The following is a 20,068-nucleotide window of genomic DNA, read 5'->3' on the forward strand; positions in this document are numbered from 1 at the left end:
CTATAGTAAACTCAGTGTTATAACCAGCTGAACCGCTACACTAAATAAACAAAACAACAGTAAACACAGTGTTATATTCAGCTGTACAGTTACCCCAAATTAACAAAACAATATTAAACACAGTGTTATATCCAGATGAACAGTTACCCAAATTAACAAATCTATAGTAAACTCAGTCTTATATCCAGCTGTACAGTTACCCCAAATTAACAAAACAACAGAAAACTCTGTCTTATATCCAGCTGTACAGTTACCCCAAATTAACAAAACAACAGAAAACTATGTCTTACATCCAGCTGTACAGTTACCCAAATTAACAAATCTATAGTAAACTCAGTCTTATATTCAGCTGAACTGTTATACGAAATTAACAAAACAACAGTAAACGCAGTCTTATATCCAGCTGTACAGTTACCCCAAATTAACAAAACAACAGAAAACTATGTCTTATATCCAGCTATACAGTTACCCCAAATATACAAAACAACAGTAAACTCTGTCTTATATCCAGATGTACAGTTACCCCAAATATACAAAACAACAGTAAACTCTGTCTTATATCCAGCTGTACAGTTAAGGAACATTAACATCTAATCTCAATATATCTATTTAATAATACATACCTACAGTACACTGTGATTGTAATGGAGTTCCAATTGATGGAGTGATACGGTCTGTTGGACACAATGTACACTCAGAAAACAAGTCTATGGCATTGTCCTTGAAGTAGCCTCTATCACATTTTACACAATTACCCTGGCTATCTTTTTCTTCACCAGGGATACAATATGCTAGAAGAAAAAAATAAAAGGTGACAATCATTTACAAATAAACAGATTGGATAAATGTAACATTGCGAAAAACAAGTTATTTTTCTTTGTTTAGTGACTGGATGAAAGTGTAAACATGGCGCTTGCGTTTGTTGTAAACCAGGTCAAAATCAAATGAAATCTGAAGTAAGGGAACATTTTTTTTAAAAGAATACTGAAGATTTGAAGCCAGATTAGTATACTTTTTTATGTACAAAACACTTGGAATGGACATCGTTCAGTGTTCAATTTGATAAAACACAAAAAAATCCAGAATTACTTGTACTTAAGAATTGTTGCAAAACTTCTGGTTTTAATTTAGTCTTCAAAATCGTCTGAGAAATTAACCCTTTGAGTCATTCAAACCACTTCAATTTTAATCAGTTGCCTTCAATAGACTGTTCTTGAATGTTTTAGAAAAATGGATAGAAAGTTCACCAAGTAAATATAATGAAACAGTCATTATAAGTTGGTTGATGCTATGAATGCTATATGATATCGATAATTTGAAAAAAAGGCACCAACTTTTAAGTTATCTCAAAGGTACTGAAAACCTGTGAAAAAAATTCTGAATCCTTTTCTCCAATGATATGAGATGGGATATTGCTTGTACAACTGCATATAAAAAATCATTGACTTACCATTAGGGGTTTATCTTAAAATGACCTAACCACAAGGATTGACAAATAAATTAGACAAAAGTTTAAAAGACAACAAAAAAAAAAAACTCCAACTGAAAAGAAAGGACCAAATAGATTCCAAAAGAACACTGTGTTTGTAATCTAACCTTTTAGACATAAATCACTCTTGCTGATGATGAGTGAATCAAAGTGAAACCAGGTGACTAATAGTGATTAGGTGAATCAATTGGAACTAGGTGACTTTTAGTAATTGAGTGAATCAAAATGAAACCAGGTGACTACTGGTGAGTATCTGAATCACAGTGAAACAAGGCGGCTTCTAGTGATTATGTATTTTAATTGAAACCAGATGACTATTAGTGATTAAGTGAATCAAAGTGACTACTAGTGATTAAGGTTATCAAAGTGAAACCAAGTGACTACTAGTGATTAAGTAATTCAAGTGAAACCAGGTGACTACTATGGATTCATTGAATCAATTGAAACCAGGTGACTATTATTGAGTAAGTGAATCAAGTGAAACCAGGTAACTATTATTGAGTAAGTGAATCAAGTGAAACCAGGTAACTATTAGTGATTAAGTGAATCAAAATGAAACCAGGTGACTACTAGTGAGTTTCTGAATCACAGTGAAACAAGGCGACTTCTAGTGATTATGTATTTTTTTATTGAAACCAGATGACCATTAGTGATAAAGTGAATCAAAGTAACTACTAGTGATTAAGGTTATCAAAGTGAAAACAAGTGACTGCTAGTGATTAAGTAATTCAAGTGAAACCAGGTGACTGCTATGGATTCATTGAATCAATTGAAACCAGGTGACTATTATTGAGTAAGTGAATCAAGTGAAACCAGGTAACTATTATTGAGTAAGTGAATCAAGTGAAACCAGGTAACTATTAGTGATTAAGTGAATCAAGTGAAACCAGGTAACTATTAGAGATTAAGTGAATCAAAATGAAACCAGGTGACTACTAGTGAGTATCTGAATCACAGTGAAACAAGGCAGCTTCTAGTGATTATGTATTTTTTTATTGAAACAAGATGACTATTAGTGATTAAGTGAATCAAAGTAACTACTAGTGATTAAGGTTATCAAAGTGAAAACAAGTGACTGCTAGTGATTAAGTAATTCAAGTGAAACCAGGTGACTACTATGGATTCATTGAATCAATTGAAACCAGGTGACTATTATTGAGTAAGTAAATCAAGTGAAACCAGGTAACTATTAGTGATTAAGTGAATCAAGTGAAACCAGGTAACTATTAGTGATTAAGTGAATCAAAGTGAAAACAAGTGACTGCTAGTAATTAAGTAATTCAAGTGAAACCAGGTGACTATTATTGAATAAGTGAATCAAGTGAAACCTGGTAACTATTAGTGATTAAGTGAATCAATTGAAACCAGGTGACTTCTAGTGTTTAAGTGAATCAAAATGAAATCAGGTGCCTTTGAGTGAGTAAGTGAATCAATTGAAACCAGGTGAGTTTTAGTGATTAAGTGAATCAAAATGAAACCAGGTGACTACTAATGAGTATCTGAATCACAGTGAAACAAGGCGGCTTCTAGTGATTATGTATTTTTTATTGAAATCAGATGACTATTAGTGATTAAGTGAATCAAAGTGACTACTAGTGATTAAGTAATTTAAGTGAAACCAGGTGACTGCTATGGATTCATTGAATTAATTGAAACCAGGTGACTTCTAGTGTTTAAGTGAATCAAAATGAAACCAGGTGCCTTGAGCGAGTAAGTGAATCAATTGAAACCAGGTGAGTTCTAGTGATTAAGTGAATCAAAATGAAACCAGGTGACTTTGAGTGATTAAGTGAATCAAAGTGAAACCATGGGACTATTAGTGAATATGTGAATTAAGTGAAACCAGGTGACTATCAGTGATTTTAAAGTGGATCAAAGTGATACAAAGGGACTACTAGTGGTTAACAGTGAATACAATTAGATTTATAACTTTCTCATATAAAATCTATCACACTGTACCACTCACTGATCCAGCCCGTCATGTATGGGTTAGTTATACAGTCTGTACATGGTTGGTAGACTAATCAAATTGAGAATGGAAATGTGGAATATGTCAAAGAGACAACAACCCCACCAAAGAGCAGATAATAGCCAAAGGCCATCATTGGGTCTTTAATGCAGGGGAAAAAGACTTACTTTCACACTGTGTAAGGCTGACTGATCCAGTCTGTCTGGTATACGTGTTAGTTGGACAAGTTTTACATGTAGTTTGGTAGTGAAGATCTTGATATTCTCCTCTCACACATGTTTCACATCCAGTGTCACCAGTATTTCTCTTAGATCCAGCTTTACAATTCCCTACAATACAAAATATACAGTTCTGATAGAATCATAACCCTGGGATAGGTTGCTGGAGTCAAGCCAATTAGTTATATAGATCAATTTAAGAAACATGTAATTTGTGACCATGTTATATGGTCAATTAAAGAAACGTGTAATTTGTGACCATATTATATGGTCAATTTAGGAAATGTGTTATTGTGACTGTATTCATGTGGTCAATTTAAGAGAGCCTTTGTTTTCTGTTTCTCAAGACCATACTTCAACTGAAAGAGGAACTGAGCTTTTGAAAAAGTTTGCATGGTTGAAGAAAGCAGGAGTGATTATAATCAAACAAGGGCCTGCATTCTACAGTTGTCTTTCTGTGTTTTGGTACATCAAAACAAGGTGAATACCAAAGAACTCTGTGAATTTTAAATAAAAGATAAATACTTGGTCACCCAAATTGGATTTATCATGACTATATATCTGTACAGACTTTATATATGTGGGTTTAAACCTTGAATCCGAACATTGATACTTACTAACTGTACATTGTTGTGAACTTGTTGATTTTTTCCCTGGAGTTACATAATCAGAAGGACAAGCAGTGCAATTCATAAAGCGATCGTTGGTATTATGTTTATAGAAGCCAATCTCACAATCAACACAAATTCCATTGTCCATTCTTTCCTGTCCCTCAGGACAATAATCTAAAAACAAGATACACAAAATGATTAAAATGTTTATACCTCAACATAAGGGGAAATCATTCTTTGTTATATAAAACAAGTATTATCAATACAAAGTTGTAGTGCTATAATTTGTATCTTGAAATATATATTTGGGTACAGACTTCAGGCTTGGGTTTAAAACACACCACATTCATACATTGACTTATGTGAAAATACCTATTCATTAATATATTTGATAGGTCAATAACAACCCATTTATATATATTGCCCAACTATCATGACATCTTATTAATACTGTAAGCACATGAGTCATAAGATCATTCATAATACTAGATGAAAAAGGTCAGAACACAGTTTTTACAAACAGAAGATGAACATTTATGACCCATTGACATATAAGTTCCTACCCATTGATATATTACATGTAACTCCTAAAAATTTCACTCCATTAAAATATTTGACATTCCAAAAAAGTGACTCATACCATGCAGCCTAACCATTTTACAGGACTTAACTTCATCAAGAACACTCAAATAAATAAAACAAAATTGAAAGTCAAGCATGTATAGATACTTGAAGTGCTCTTTTCAATAGCTACCAACCGATAAAAAATATCCCAATAATTTGATAAGTTTTTATTTCTCAATTTTCCCCCTTATGTTTGCAATTTGGAAAATAAATGTAGGACAACTATAAATAAATATTGTAATATCAAAAACATGGTGGTACGATATATCTTTAGGTGGATGTTCAGTCTTACAACTTCACATTAACTTTAAAAACAACATGTAAAATCTTGTTTTTATATTTGTATATCCTGACATACTTATACACTGTGTAACTGAGGTTGAAGCATCATCTTCTGTCCATGTTCCTGCATTACAATTAATACAGGTAGTCTGGTCTGGATTTGGTTGGTATGTCCCTGTAGCACATTTATCACACTGTGAACCGCCTACATTTGATTTATATCCAGCAGCACAACTAACTGTTAAAAAGTAAACAAACAAAAAAGTTAATAATTTTACAAAATTTAAATTAAATAAAATGTGTTGATCTTTGAAGAAACCTGTTTAAACCAAACCCAAATCAATTTGTTTGGCTTCAAAGTATATTGATGTTGATATAAAAAGTCATTGATTTAGAGCTGGTCTGGTGAAGACCATATGGTTAAGACAGGAGGGTTTGTTATGGGAGTACAAATAACATACGAAGATTATTTTCATAAAGCTTCTACAAAAACCTTCTTGTGTTTATCTGCTGAAATAAAAAAATTAGTTGTGTTTATCCAAAGGATAAAAATGTAAAAAAAAAACCACCAAATTTTGTCTAAAATTTAGACCCCTATTATCTCTGAAAGTAGCACATGAAGGTATATTTTTTTTATTACATATTTGAGTTGCTTAGGCAAAAATAGCTAATATGCAAATTTTCCTAAAAAAAAATCATCATTGGATGGAAACTGTATCCTATGCCCTTAAGATTGGTGTGAAGTACCCTACCAAAAGAACCCTAAACAACAGTTATCTATCTCACTAACACTTACAGATGGAACAATCTGTGGCTGAGGTTGAACCTTTGGATGGTGTCTTTTTATTTTGAGGACACTGTATACATTGTGCATAAATGTTTACACTGTTGTCCTTGTAGTATCCAATATCACAGAGCTCACAAGTCAGAGAATTGTTCTGGTATCCAGACTCACAGAAAACTGAAAAAGAACCACATTATATTGTGTTTAAAATAATCTAAATCATTTATATGCAGAGAGTATCCTAGATCAATTACAAGACTGACATGACCTTTAAGGTAAACAATTATTTGTCCGATCCCATGATATTTAACACATATATTTCACTTGCTTTGTAAAAATGTATATACAGTGATACTGTTGTACTACATTGGTGATATTTCACCAAAAAAAATAGAAATTCAGTAATTGGCAAATGGACTATAATGTATAACAAAGTTTCCATCGGAACTTCTGTTAGGCAGAACAAATATTCGTTAGACAGTGTCAAGTATTTTTCTTCAGCAAAATTGTATAGTCATTTTTAATTCAAATTATGATTTACTACTCACATTTGCATTCATCTTTGGATGTAGAAGCGTCCTGGTCAGTTCTGTAACGAGCTCCACCACATGATAAACATGATGTTTGCCATTTCAGTGGCTGGTATTCACCAATCGGACATTTCACACATGTACTGGTACCAACACGTTTGTATCCAGCTTCACAAGCCTCTGTCATAAAGAAAATGTTACATACCATATAATGATGTAATTTCAAATCAATATTAAATGAATTGGAACACATTTATGTCACATACTTGAAATAAACTTTTAATGAAGCATTCAGCACTTAATAATTGAAAATTGACAAGTGCTTGTGAAAGAAAGGAAAAACGTACCAACATTGTCTAATTAGAGATGGATTTTTGTGGAATCTTCTCATTTATTTTAGACATATATATGTCAAAGTGCATTTCGACTTGTCTCAAGGGTTTTTTGTTCTGTTAAAAATGCATTATGTCAAAATTTCCATTGTAAAAGCATGCATAGTTCGAATTCATATGACGTACAAAAATATATGATCATACAATGATTATTCAATTATCCCTAGGTAGCACCAGGTATTGAAGAAAAATATGATTATTGGCTAATCAGATTCCTGTAAAAACATTACACCCTTGTTTTCATAAAAAAAATCATTTTCTTGGGTATGCCCCACTGAGGCATCTTTAGAACTGTTCCTTACAAAATTTCAAAACTGAATCTCCAATATTTCTTATTGGAACAAATTCATCATTTTTCATGTGTCTCTTATAAATGAAGGGTTGAATACACATAAGCGACTTCTAATCATCCCATCTCTGGAAACATTCTTTATACGCCTGTCCCCAAGTCAGGAGCCTGTAGTTTCCGGGTTATCATTAGTTGTTTGTCATATTTGTTTTTTGGTGAATTCTTTGATACATGTTTTGAAGAGCAGTATCAACACAGTCTTAAGCCATTAAATCAACGATATGTCTATATCTGCCCTTTCAAATAAAACTATATAATGTCAATCAAGGGAGATAACTAGCCAAATGTAAATCTGTACTTACTGATATTACATTCTCCTTGTACAGTAGAACCTGTACTGAGTGTAGTAAATCTGCACTTACTGATATTACATTCTCCTTGTACAGTAGAACCTGTACTGAGTGTAGTAAATCTGTACTTACTGATATTACATTCTCCTTATACAGTAGAACCTGTACCGAGTGTAGTAAATCTGTACTTACTGATATTACATTCTCCTTGTACAGTAGAACCTGTACTGAGTGTAGTAAATCTGTACTTACTGATATCACATTCTCCTTGTACAGTAGAACCTGTACTGAGTGTAGTAAATCTGTACTTACTGATATTACATTCTCCTTGTACAGTAGAACCTGTACTGAGTGTAGTAAATCTGTACTTACTGATATTACATTCTCCTTATACAGTAGAACCTGTACCGAGTGTAGTAAATCTGTACTTACTGATATTACATTCTCCTTGTACAGTAGAACCTGTACTAAGTGTAGTAAATCTGTACTTACTGATATTACATTCTCCTTGTACAGTAGAACCTGTACTGAGTGTAGTAAATCTGTACTTACTGATATTACATTCTCCTTGTACAGTAGAACCTGTACTGAGTGTAGTAAATCTGTACTTACTGATATTACATTCTCCTTATACAGTAGAACCTGTACTGAGTGTAGTAAATCTGTACTTACTGATATTACATTCTCCTTGTACAGTAGAACCTGTACTGAGTGTAGTAAATCTGTACTTACTGATATTACATTCTCCTTGTACAGTAGAACCTGTACTAAGTGTAGTAAATCCAAGTTGACAAGATATACAGCTGGAATGTACCCCTGATGTTCTGTAAGTGCCTACAGCACAATCCACACAGTTGCCATTCTGAGATAATTCTTTGCCAGATGGACATTCATCTAGAAATAATCAATTTATACTGACTGTGTACTCATGATGACATATACTGTAAACCTACTATCTTTGCAAGTGCTTTTTTATAATTTAGAGAAGATAATTAACAAATTGTCTTGAAAAGGTCAAATTGGGATTTTTACATGCATGAAAACACCAATAAGGTAAATAAACCATAAAAATAAATTGCAGCTGAAAGTTTTATTCTATCCTCTCTGTTTTCAGAGTGCTTTCATTTGTTGGGAGTATATTGAAATTGCTTCAGAAACAAATCCCAATAAATACATTTTTTTTACCAGTAAGTCCATCCTACTCACCATAACATGAAGCTGATGACAATGAAGCTGGGTCTCTTGTGGTTTGTCCTAATCCACACCAATCACAATAAAACTGCCCTGTACTTTGTTGATAATAACCTACTGGACAGTCTGAGCACTGTGAATTTGTCATATTGAAATACTGACCAGCTGGACAGGAGTCTAAAAATACATTTTATCATTTTTAGGAATTAGTTTTTTGTATTACATTAAAGCAGACCATAAAAGTAATATAATCTAATAATTCCACTCATAATCATAAGTGAATTTATTATCTTTATATTTTTATATTTTTCACTTCATTTTTCACATAAAATCAATTTAAAATCTCTTTAAAAAAGACTCAAAATACCTTGGTAGTAGAATCTCAAATTGTAAATTCTACCTACTCGTGAGCAAGTGAAAAACCCAACTCCATAATACTTTTAATATGTATAAATTTTGCAAGTTAAAGTTATAAGCCCATTAACTCATCCATGTTAGGGAAATATAAGCATGAATATTTCATTTGTGCATATGTTGCATAACAAAGATTTTTGCAAAGGGAAGTAAGTAGACTGTAGAAATCTACATTGAACAAAGGAACAGATTCAGTAAGACTTACTATAACACTTATTAACATTATTTGTTCCTGTGGTCTGTGTTGTAAGTCCAGTGGTACATGTCTTACATTCTGTTTGTCCATCCAGATCTGTATACTGACCAATTGGACAGTCCATACAAATCTTTGTTGCAGCCACCCAGTATGTTCCAGGACCACATTGAACTGAAACATAAAAAATAAAGAACGGTCATTTTAGATACAAATCAGAAGATACAAATAGGCAAATACATTCACCAGTCAAAAACAAACTGCCATACCATGGCAAAAATAAAAACAACAATTTCTGTTCAATAATATTTTCTGATTCTTGAAAAAATGCCTTAATAAATAGAAGAAAGTGAACCCATGAAAGTAGGTTTTTAACCACCTGTCCTGATATAAATTGTATCAGAATCAAGATTCAAATTTCCTTTACTTACCACATGTCCCGTCTATAACGGTCTCTGTATCGGCACAAGACTCAGTAGAGGTTACAACAAATCCATTAGGATCTAAAGTTCCTTTGGGAATCATGCTCTGTAAATACATACAATGATCATAGTTTTTATACTGTAAATCCATTTTTATATTATTATCAATTTTCGAGGATTTAGTGGGTACAGGTGAACCACAAAATTAAATGTTCAATGAATGATCAAATTTCCTATATGCTTGTATGCATACTTCGGCAAAACCATGAATAGCAAGTTTTCCTTAATCCACAAAAATTGGTACCCACGAAAATAAATTAATTCACAGTATATCATAATGGTACCATTTACTCAAACTTTAGTAGTAATAGAATATTATGGGTTCAATTTCAATTTATTGAGGCATTATTATATTTAATGGTAACACCAATCAAAATTCTGATATATCATAAATGTGTCACATCTACCTAATTAAAGGTCCTTAATATTGCTATTGGGTTTTTATCATTTCATTACTTCCTTAATCATATAAAATAAGTCTATAAGCAGCATATTGATAATGAATTAATTACTTGTTTTAAGTTTGATGAAAAGCAAATTAACAAAACTAGTACAAAAAAAAAACATGGGACACAGATGATGCCTGCTTGCATATCATATAAAGTTATAAAGGGACATAACTTAAGAACAGTAAGAGTGGTGCTACCAACATGTATACTTGATCTAAGTTTTGGGGTAATAAGTATTTTGTATAAGTTTCATAACATTGATTGAGTAAGGGAATGGAAACAAAAATTTCAGCAATTTTTCCATTTGTAAAGGGGCAAAACTCTAGAACAGTAAAAGTGACTCCACCAAATGTAAAACTTGATATGTGTTTTTTGGTAATAAGCAATGTGTATAAGTTTCATAATATTTGGTTGAGGCAAACTAAAGTTACAGAACAGAATCCAACTTTAAGACTGACAGACAGACAAGGGTAAAACCTAATGCCTTCTTCACTATGGCATAAAAAAGATTGATACAAGCAATCTAAAAATTCATGTGTGACCCACGGAAATAGATATACAAAACAAAACTTACTGAGAAGTCGAAAGCTGGACTTTCTAAAACTGCTCTGGTAATGACATCTTCAGCTGGTAATGTTTCTGTGCCTGATGTTAAATCTTTACTGTAAATAAAAGTGGAGATTGTTGTATTGGATATTAGATTGTTGTATTGTATATTAGATTGTATCTCATTACTAAGAAGGGCAAGTCTAAAATCATGTCTGCAGTCTAGTACTACTAACCTAATCATTTCCCAAACATTATCAAAGAATGCTATCAAATATATTTTGATATTTCTAATGAACTACTCAACAGTAATCTGAACTACTTACTCTGATTTTGGTACAGTAATTTGAACAACTCACTTAGACTTTGATACAGTATTATGAACTACTCACTCTGATTTTGGTACAGTAATTTGAACTACTTACTCTGACTTTAGTTCAGTAATTTAAACAACTCACTTAGACTTTGATAATTTGAACTACTCACTTAGACTTTGATACAGTAATTTGAACTACTTACTCTGATTTTGGTACAGTAATTTGAACTACTCACTCTGATTTTGGTACTGTAATTTGAACATTAGTAGCACTGATGGCTCTCCTTCGTCTGCCTACATTCACCCCACAGTTGACAACAATTGTGATATCAGAACAGTCATTGGTAGAACACAGTTTACTTCCCCATGAATTATGAATGTTAATAATAGCCGCCAACACTCCAGATGTTACTGAGGTCTTCACACCATCACAGTTTGTTGTTGATACTTGTGGATAGGAAATTACAATTACGAGCATTCTCTTAGCTTGCCCTGTTACAGCTGAAAAAAATAAATTATTGTCATTAAACAAACTGGACTTATGATTATTCATTACATTCTCTTCTCTTTTTCAAAACAGTAAAAGAGGAGTCTGTCAGTAAGAATTGTAGAATAACTAATACATGAATTTAAATCTTGAAAAGTGACAGAGCAACACATAAGTTCATGCATGGGCATAATGCATGAATTAATTATCAGTGTTGCTCAGTCATGAGTTAACTTTTTTCTTCAATATTTGAGTTTTTGGATCAGTAATTCTTTTATTACATTAACTATGATTTTTTTTATATGGAAATATTGTAGAAAACACAAGGAACTATATTTTTCATCTCATATTCTAAATTGCTTTTGATGTCTTAATTGACAAAACCCATAATGGCATTGCTGTATATATGGTGTCTAAGGAGTGAAATTACCAGATTTATTTCACATATGAAATTAACAGATTTGATTATACTGAGAAATCATGGTATTCCATAGCAACTAATGTATACAAACAGATTATCAATATAATGATAGATATATATTTTCAAGATGGATTATCTGGACATATTTCATAGCATTTTCATGTGATGTAGTCATATGTTTAAAATACACAATTACTTTTTTATATTGATACATTGTATTTTCAATTTGTGTGTATAAAACACATACACTTTTCATCTTATCAAAATTGAGAAAAAAGTCCCATTCACTGTGTTGTCTCCCTTGAAAGAAATTGAAACTGAGGGACTGGACCCCCTCTTGTTTAAAAAACCCATCAATAATCTACATTTAGATATAACACTTACGACCACATGGTGGATATCTAAATGGAATAAATCTTGTTGTTGGGTTTATGCTACCAGATGGTCCACATGTGTACAGATTTGGATGGAGGCGAGATATCTTTTCGTTGTTATTTGTGCAGGAAATGGAACATCCAGTATATGGATTATAATTACTGTTGCAAGACTGATCACCTCCCCATGGATCCTCAGGTTCAGGACATTGATGAGCTGTAATAAAAGATATCTTTTTTTATCAGATCATTCATACGAGTCAATGTTGGAAGATTGTATTGCATAAGAATATAAGTGTAGCAGTTTCAGACTCAAAAAGTTTTCAATATGCCATTGATATTTTTGAATTGAATCAGTATTCTTATAGTTTTTCTCCTGATTAGATCCCCTTTAGAAGTATAATTCAACAAATACTGTTTCTCTGTTCTTGTTTAGCCTGCCATTACCTCAGTAGACATAATCACGTACATGTTACTATTTTCTGCACACTCCAAAAAATCATTGTATACTGAACTAAAATTATATTTTTTTAATGCACATCCTTAGTGTGCCACAACGGTGTATAGTTTCAGCAATATCTGTCTAGTTACATAGAAGTTACCCTTACAAGGCAGCTAGACAGACAAACAGAAAGATTCCTTTATACTCAAAACTTTGACGGCGTGGGCATTACAAGTGTCAATCAATAGTGATTGATCAATAAAAAGGATTTGAATTGTTTTACATTTTTCCTTTCATTGACTTTTTCTGATATATATTGTCTCTTTCAATTGGCTAAGAAGCTCTAATACACTCTCTTATTCTTAAAAGGGTACTTACATTGAACATAGATGTTAAAGTTACAGAACTGTGAGTTACCCTCATCATCAATGGCTTCATATGTCATCTGGTATTTACCCCACAGGAATGTCACTCCTTAAAATAAAGTAAATAAATATATATGAATTCTGGTATTTAATGTCTCTCCTTAATATATAATGAATAAATGCAATGTTTTACCTACAGCTGGAGTTAATATATCGAGTCTAAACATAAAATCAACGATAAGCTGCAGTCCCCATAAATCAGAAAAATATATAAATTTTTGACATAAAATATGTGCCCATGCTCCATTTGCTAAAATCATTACCAGTTACAATCTATAAGTTCACATCCTGCATTCACTAATGTTTCAAACATAAACAGGGCATACTAATAATGTTAATACCTAACATCATTTGGTGGAAAGTTCTTTCCTCGGTAATCATATCACAACTCCTTATTTTTATATACAAAGATTACAATTTAGATCCAGATATTTCTTAACAAAATTCAGATAATCTACTTATTCACTTTGTAAGGGAAGATTACTATCTTATATTTGTGTTAAGTTTGTTTTTTTCTGGTAGTGAGTCATAAGGATAGACAGTGTTACCATTACCTTTCCTTCTCTTTGTAGAACCCTGTAATCATTATGTGTAGCTTGAGTTCTAGTTGATGAACAAAACGTGTATTGATGTGGTTCATGAGTGTTTCACTTTTTATATAGATTAGACTATTTGTTTTCCCTTTTGAATGGTTTTTTACTCTAGTCATTTTTGGGGCCCTTTATAACTTCTGTTCTGTGCGAGCCAAGGCTCCATGTTGAAAACTACACTTTGACCTATAATGGTTTACTTTTACAATGTGTGACTTGGTTAGAAAGTTGTCTCATTGACACTCATACCACATCTTCTTATATCTATCAACTTATGTTCTCTTTGAAATCAATATAACCTTATTACAATAACTAAGGATAATTTACCTGGTATATATTTCCTCTTGATAGTACTGGCTCCTTGGAATGTAGGTTCTGTCCAGGAAACTGTGGTAAATCTATCCTGACTGTATTCATACAAGTCTGATGGACAATTAGAAATAGATGGCGGGGTTTTGTCTGAGAAAAAAATACAAATTATAAAATAGTATTAACATTTTTAAGAATTTTGAAATTTTTGTAGCATGTTTTAAATTTAGATATCAATTCTTTAAAATTTGTAACATAAATAGATAAGAGTAAAAATTATTTTTATCATCAACAAATATTAATTAATTTAATATCCAGTTAGAGGATCATCATAAAAATTAGAAATTATAGACATATGTATGTGCCTGTCCCAAGTCAGGAGCCTGTAATTCATATTTGTTTTTCGTTAATTTTTTTGTTGCATAAATAAGGCCGTTAGTTTTCTAGTTTGCATTGAATTGTTTTACATTGTCAATTCGGGGCCTTTTATAGCTGACTATGTGGTATGGGCTTTGCTCATTGTTGAAGGTCGTACAGTGACCTATAGTTGTTAATTTCTGTATCATTTTGGTCTCTTGTGGAGAGTCGTCTCCTTGGCAATCAAACCACATTTTCTTTTTTTATATATAATATCATACCATGTTTAACACAGCTAGTTCCGACGGCACATCCATCGGTGGAAGCACGGGATGGATAAACAGGCTGTACTCCCTTGTAATACACAAACTCATTCCAGCGAAGTATTGTGCCAGGGTAAGCAACTCTAGGGGATGTCAAAGTATCTGGAATTTCAGAGTTGAAATCTAAAGCTCGGTTATAAATATTCAACTGACTAACGTATCCTCTGAAACCCTGGTTATCAAGAGGCATTTTTGTTGTAGTATCCAGTTTACCACCAAGGACAATCCAAATACTGAAACAAACAGTTCAAAACTTCATGTTTATAATTAATACTTTCAAGTACTTTAGTAAGTATCACATCTAAATTTGGCAATTATTTCTTAAAAATTACAAATATAATGTATTTCGTATGGCTATATATATTTCACCCTTTTTAAACATTTTTTTTAGCCAATAATAACATTTTTCCATTGAAAAGAAGTAGTTCATTTGCATAAAGATGATAATAGTATAACGTCAGAACAATTTGATGTGTTTAAAATATGTAAATAGTATATTACCAGAACTATTCAAAATTCAAAATTGATTTTCACATCTAAAATCCAAATGTAAATTTTTTTTTTATTTCAAAAGTTAATATGATAATAGTAAAATCCAAGAAAAACATTAGTTTATACTTACTGATGATCAAATGTAAACCCACTGTACATAGAAGTATCACTTCCTTGTCCAATACTATCTATATAATAATTTCCACCTGTTTCATTGGTCCATGAAAATACTACATTATGCCAGTCCCCATCATCTACCTGCTGGTTGGACTGTGTAATTGTAGATTTAACTCCAGTAAGTGTATAAACATTGACACCATTACTGTCAAATTCTACGATAGGCTTGGGATTATCTAAACTTTTCATGGAACTGCAAGTAAAGAATTGAAATTATGCATCAAATAAAACATATATGTTCATGCTATTTACCAAAAAAAATAAGAAAATAGTAAATTCATTATAATTTTGCACATCTGAAGTGTTTGGGGACACAATACCATTGTAATAGATGCAAAGTGATTTCTTCAAGGCAAACATGTAAAAAAAATGGAGCAAATAATGCAAAAAGGTATCCCTAACTTGAGAACACCCCAGAGTTTGGTGGGGGTTCATGGTGCTTTAGTCTTTTGCTGTTAATTTTGTGTTTTAACTGATGTTTGTATTTTGGTTGTTTTAAGTTTTATGCCATGGCATTATCAGTTCATTTTTTACTTGTGAATTTGACTATCTCTTTAGTATCTTTTGTCTTTCTCTCACAAAATCAGTGTGATCCGGAACCACAACTGAATTTGTATATTATATATTATAATATGACTAATTTCAGCTGTCACCTGTCACCTAGTTTTTTGCAGAAAATCATCATTCTAACTTTTAACAGAGGTCAATAATATGATTTTCAGGCTTTTAACAACCAAAATATAGTCAGGACAAAAATATATGTGTTCAGTATCGAGGTTAAAATAAATCTTGGAACCTATCTGTTACCAAGATTGAACAATAGGATGTGAATTTGTGAATATCTTATGTTCTGCTCTTTTCAGTTTCCATTGAAAACTGTATCATCTTCTTATTTCTCAGACACATGCAATGTCAGATAGGATTTTTTTTCGGTACCTCATTGAAATGGTCATCATCTCTTAAGTGGACACTTTTGATTCTTCCCATAAGTGACTGCTTAATACAGGCACGTCTTACTGTATCTCTAATTAAAACTCAATCAGCCCAGTAAATGACAGAAATTAAACCTGTTTTTGTAACTCTGTACTTACTCCACTGAATATAGAGTGAAATATGTCTCATCTCTACCGCTTTCATAGAACCGAACCCACATACTGATAGAAAAACTGGTTGCTGCAAGATTGATCGGATATGGCAGCGCAGAGTAACCATTACGTGTTGGTAAGTAGAAGAACATATCATAGTTGGTGTCTAATGCTACAATAAAAATTAGTCTCCATAACAAATGCAGAATGAAGTTATTATTGCTACAATCAAAATACATATCCATACAAAATGCATAATCTACAGTGATTCAAAAAAACTCTTAAATATATACATAAAATTCATTAATACAGTACTTAAATTCCTATATATAATTCAAAATAAGACCATTTTGTGTTATTCTATGATGAACAAAAAACTATTTTAACCAATTCAGTGACTGTTTAAACAATATATTTTGGCTGAACATTTGTTTTAAAATATTACAAATTATGAATATCAAAATGACATTTATCATTTTTCTCTTCATGTATAAAATGATATATTTAAGAATGCTTCAAACCCATTAAAAACAAAATCTGGTTATTCCCACATTCCTATGAATTACCACTCAATCCTAAGTTCCTGAAAAGGGGCCTTCTGTCATTCTTTTATGCACAAACTTCTAGAAAAACCTTCACCTGAGAATTATATCAGAATGAAACCTACCTCTAGAACAACCTTCACCAGTTAGGCCAAGGTTACATCTACAGTGGTAACCATTGACAACGTCCACACATGTAGAGGCTGATGGACATGTGATCCCTGCACAGTTATTGATATTGTTCTCACAGTTATTTCCACCATATCCTGTAGGGGAAAAAAATGTGTACACAAACATTACCACAGAACTGACGTAATTACTTTTTTTTTAATGACATTCTAGATTTTACAATTTGTGTAAGCTACCAACCAATAAACATATATGTTCCAGTCAAGTATTCATTAAACTTAAAGAAATATATTTCCAAAACTTTTCATGACTTTGAATCAACATTTTTGTTGTTGTTGGTTTTTTTTTAATTAATAAAGGCATATATTTTAATGTCTTTAGGTATAACTTGTAAGCTGTAATATTTTGTTTATGTTTAAACTGTGCTTTACTTGCACATATGCTTCTGTTTCTGCTAGTGCTTTATCTTATTTTATTGCATATGTGTTAGGTGTTGATTTTATGTGTATTTTTGCATGTAGGTGTTTAATGTGAATATCTACTCTTCACATTGAATGTGCTCAGTCTGTTATTATAAATCATGCTTTTAATGTCTGTGTGTGCTTATACAATTATATGTGGCTTTGCTTTATATATGTAGCATGTACTCTGTATTTATTAATTCATATGTGCTGTATGAATTGATTGTATGTAATGTAAATGTGCATGTTACTACTTAAAGATTGATCCTCAGAGTAACCTTATATAAGGTGTATATTAGTTGATTAAACAGCTCCAAGGAGCTCACATAATAAAGAAATGTAGTATGATAATCAATGAGACAACTATCCACAAGAGACCAAAATGACACCGACATTAACAACTATAGGTCAACGTATGGCCTTCAACATGCTCTTTGTTGATTGTATATATGAAAACTCACTTTTAATGAGGATTACTTACTTACTTACTATTAATACAATATATACATGTAATAACATCCATAAAATAATATCTTACCAGGGGGACACTGACATTGGAACCCAATTCCATTGGTTAATGTTTGACATGTGCCACCATTTTGACATTGGTTAGAAATAGCACAGTGATCTATTAATGTCTCACACCCAGTTCCCTTGTAATCTGTAAAAAATTTAAAAAAACAAAGATTTCAATAAAAAAACTTGCATGGTTACCTTTGTATAAAGTCACCAAATGAGCAGTGAAAAGTTTTAATATTTCTGGTTTATATACATGCATCATCAGATCATATGATTTCTTACTACATATGAATTTGTACTTTGCATGGTTTTTCAATTGAAATTGTGACATCACAATGCATTCTAAATAGCATAAAACCCATAATGGGACAATATCTTAAATCTGATAATTCTTCTAAAGTCATTACGAGGTCATAGAAACACTATGATGTGACTGAACTTTGGACATGGAGCAAAAAATTCAGCTCCTATAATTGTATGAACTTAAAAGACCTATTATTTCTAATGGCTGAATAACAATTTTCTATGCAATTATTAAAAAAATAATCAGAAGATGGAGTATGTTTGCTAATGGGACAACAATCAAACTTCAAATGAAGTGAATGAAAGCAATTATAGGCAACCATACCGCCTTCAACAATGTAAAAAACCCATTATTAAACATACGAATATGGCAAAAATAAAATTGTAATGTGATAACAATCATTTAATCTATCTAGTTTTAAGAATAGAGCATTGAGCTCCATTACCCAACTAGCTTTCCATACATACTGACAGAAAATTGAATATTGACCTCCTGTACTTTGATTAAATACTTACTGCCATTACAGTTGCAGGTTGGAGGTGCTCCTGTAACACACTGTCCACTGTTACGACAAGGATTAACATCCCGACATATATCTGGAGCATTCTCACAATGCTTTCCGTAAGTGTTCATAGGACAGCTGAAACAGATTATGTTCTTAGTTCACTAAACGTTACCTTGGAATTTAAAAATTGCCTGTTACTATCATCTCTACGTTAGAAATATTCAACTATAATTAACCTTGACTATGATAGTAGTGTCATTAACATCCTACGACCCAAATCTACTTTTTTTGGGGGTGGCTCAAATTGTATTCCATACTTGTAGAGGTAATTGATAAACTGTGTGATACATTTTTTGTATTACATGTAATTTAAAATAGCCAGGCTCCTTCAACCGAGGGCAATTTTTGTATGTTTAGCAAATCATAGTTTAGTTTTGATATAAAATCAAATTTTGCAATTTCAAGTCAGACATGAATTATAGTGGAGTGTTTTGCCATCTCTATCTGGCAATTTCAGCTGAGAAGTCTTAAACTTCTGAAAATTACATAATCTTTGTTGAATATAACTTCTACTGTGTATATCTGAAATGATTGGTCCTTTTTTAGTATATGTACTAATTTGCATACTGTGGATTAATTTTGATTCAATGGACACCACTTCCCCTGGATTTCCTGGGTAAAAATGAACCACAAACTCAAATATTTCCGAAATGTAAATTATATTTTGGTTTGTATGCAGAATTTGGTTGAACCATAAATAAAATAGCCGCAAAAGTCCATTCTGTCAAAATATTGAAGTTCCATTATTATAGTTCCCATCTCTTCCCAAAAATGCACTATTATTATACACCAGACCTTGTGTTTCCAGAATTACGATCTAATTATAATAATAATAATAAATTCTTTATTTAAAGAGGGTAACTCAATTAGAACTAGTCTAACTTTCATTGAGGCCCTTAAACATAATACATGCATACAGTTAACATTCATACGTTAA

General features: G+C 31.9%; 1 protein-coding gene across 3 annotated transcripts in view; it reads right to left on the reverse strand.

Annotated features, from left to right (window-relative positions):
- The window catches only part of LOC143045784 (uncharacterized), a 104,872-nt gene that overhangs the window by 19,031 nt on the left and 65,773 nt on the right, over positions 1-20,068 (reverse strand). For all 3 annotated transcript variants that reach the window (XM_076218536.1, XM_076218537.1, XM_076218535.1), the window contains 21 exons: positions 19,082-19,206; positions 18,282-18,404; positions 17,279-17,419; positions 16,618-16,783; positions 15,480-15,719; positions 14,816-15,090; positions 14,196-14,327; positions 13,232-13,327; positions 12,422-12,628; positions 11,366-11,630; positions 10,842-10,929; positions 9,768-9,864; positions 9,349-9,510; positions 8,745-8,906; positions 8,271-8,432; positions 6,526-6,687; positions 5,990-6,154; positions 5,270-5,431; positions 4,294-4,461; positions 3,626-3,787; positions 624-791 (listed from right to left, as the gene is read on the reverse strand). In XM_076218536.1, the coding sequence (XP_076074651.1) occupies positions 624-791; positions 3,626-3,787; positions 4,294-4,461; positions 5,270-5,431; positions 5,990-6,154; positions 6,526-6,687; positions 8,271-8,432; positions 8,745-8,906; positions 9,349-9,510; positions 9,768-9,864; positions 10,842-10,929; positions 11,366-11,630; positions 12,422-12,628; positions 13,232-13,327; positions 14,196-14,327; positions 14,816-15,090; positions 15,480-15,719; positions 16,618-16,783; positions 17,279-17,419; positions 18,282-18,404; positions 19,082-19,206 (3,428 nt within the window). The remainder of the gene's footprint in view (positions 1-623; positions 792-3,625; positions 3,788-4,293; positions 4,462-5,269; positions 5,432-5,989; positions 6,155-6,525; positions 6,688-8,270; positions 8,433-8,744; positions 8,907-9,348; positions 9,511-9,767; positions 9,865-10,841; positions 10,930-11,365; positions 11,631-12,421; positions 12,629-13,231; positions 13,328-14,195; positions 14,328-14,815; positions 15,091-15,479; positions 15,720-16,617; positions 16,784-17,278; positions 17,420-18,281; positions 18,405-19,081; positions 19,207-20,068) is intronic.

The sequence above is a fragment of the Mytilus galloprovincialis genome, chromosome 9 (assembly GCF_965363235.1).
Source record: "Mytilus galloprovincialis chromosome 9, xbMytGall1.hap1.1, whole genome shotgun sequence".
NCBI lineage: Eukaryota > Metazoa > Mollusca > Bivalvia > Mytilida > Mytilidae > Mytilus > Mytilus galloprovincialis.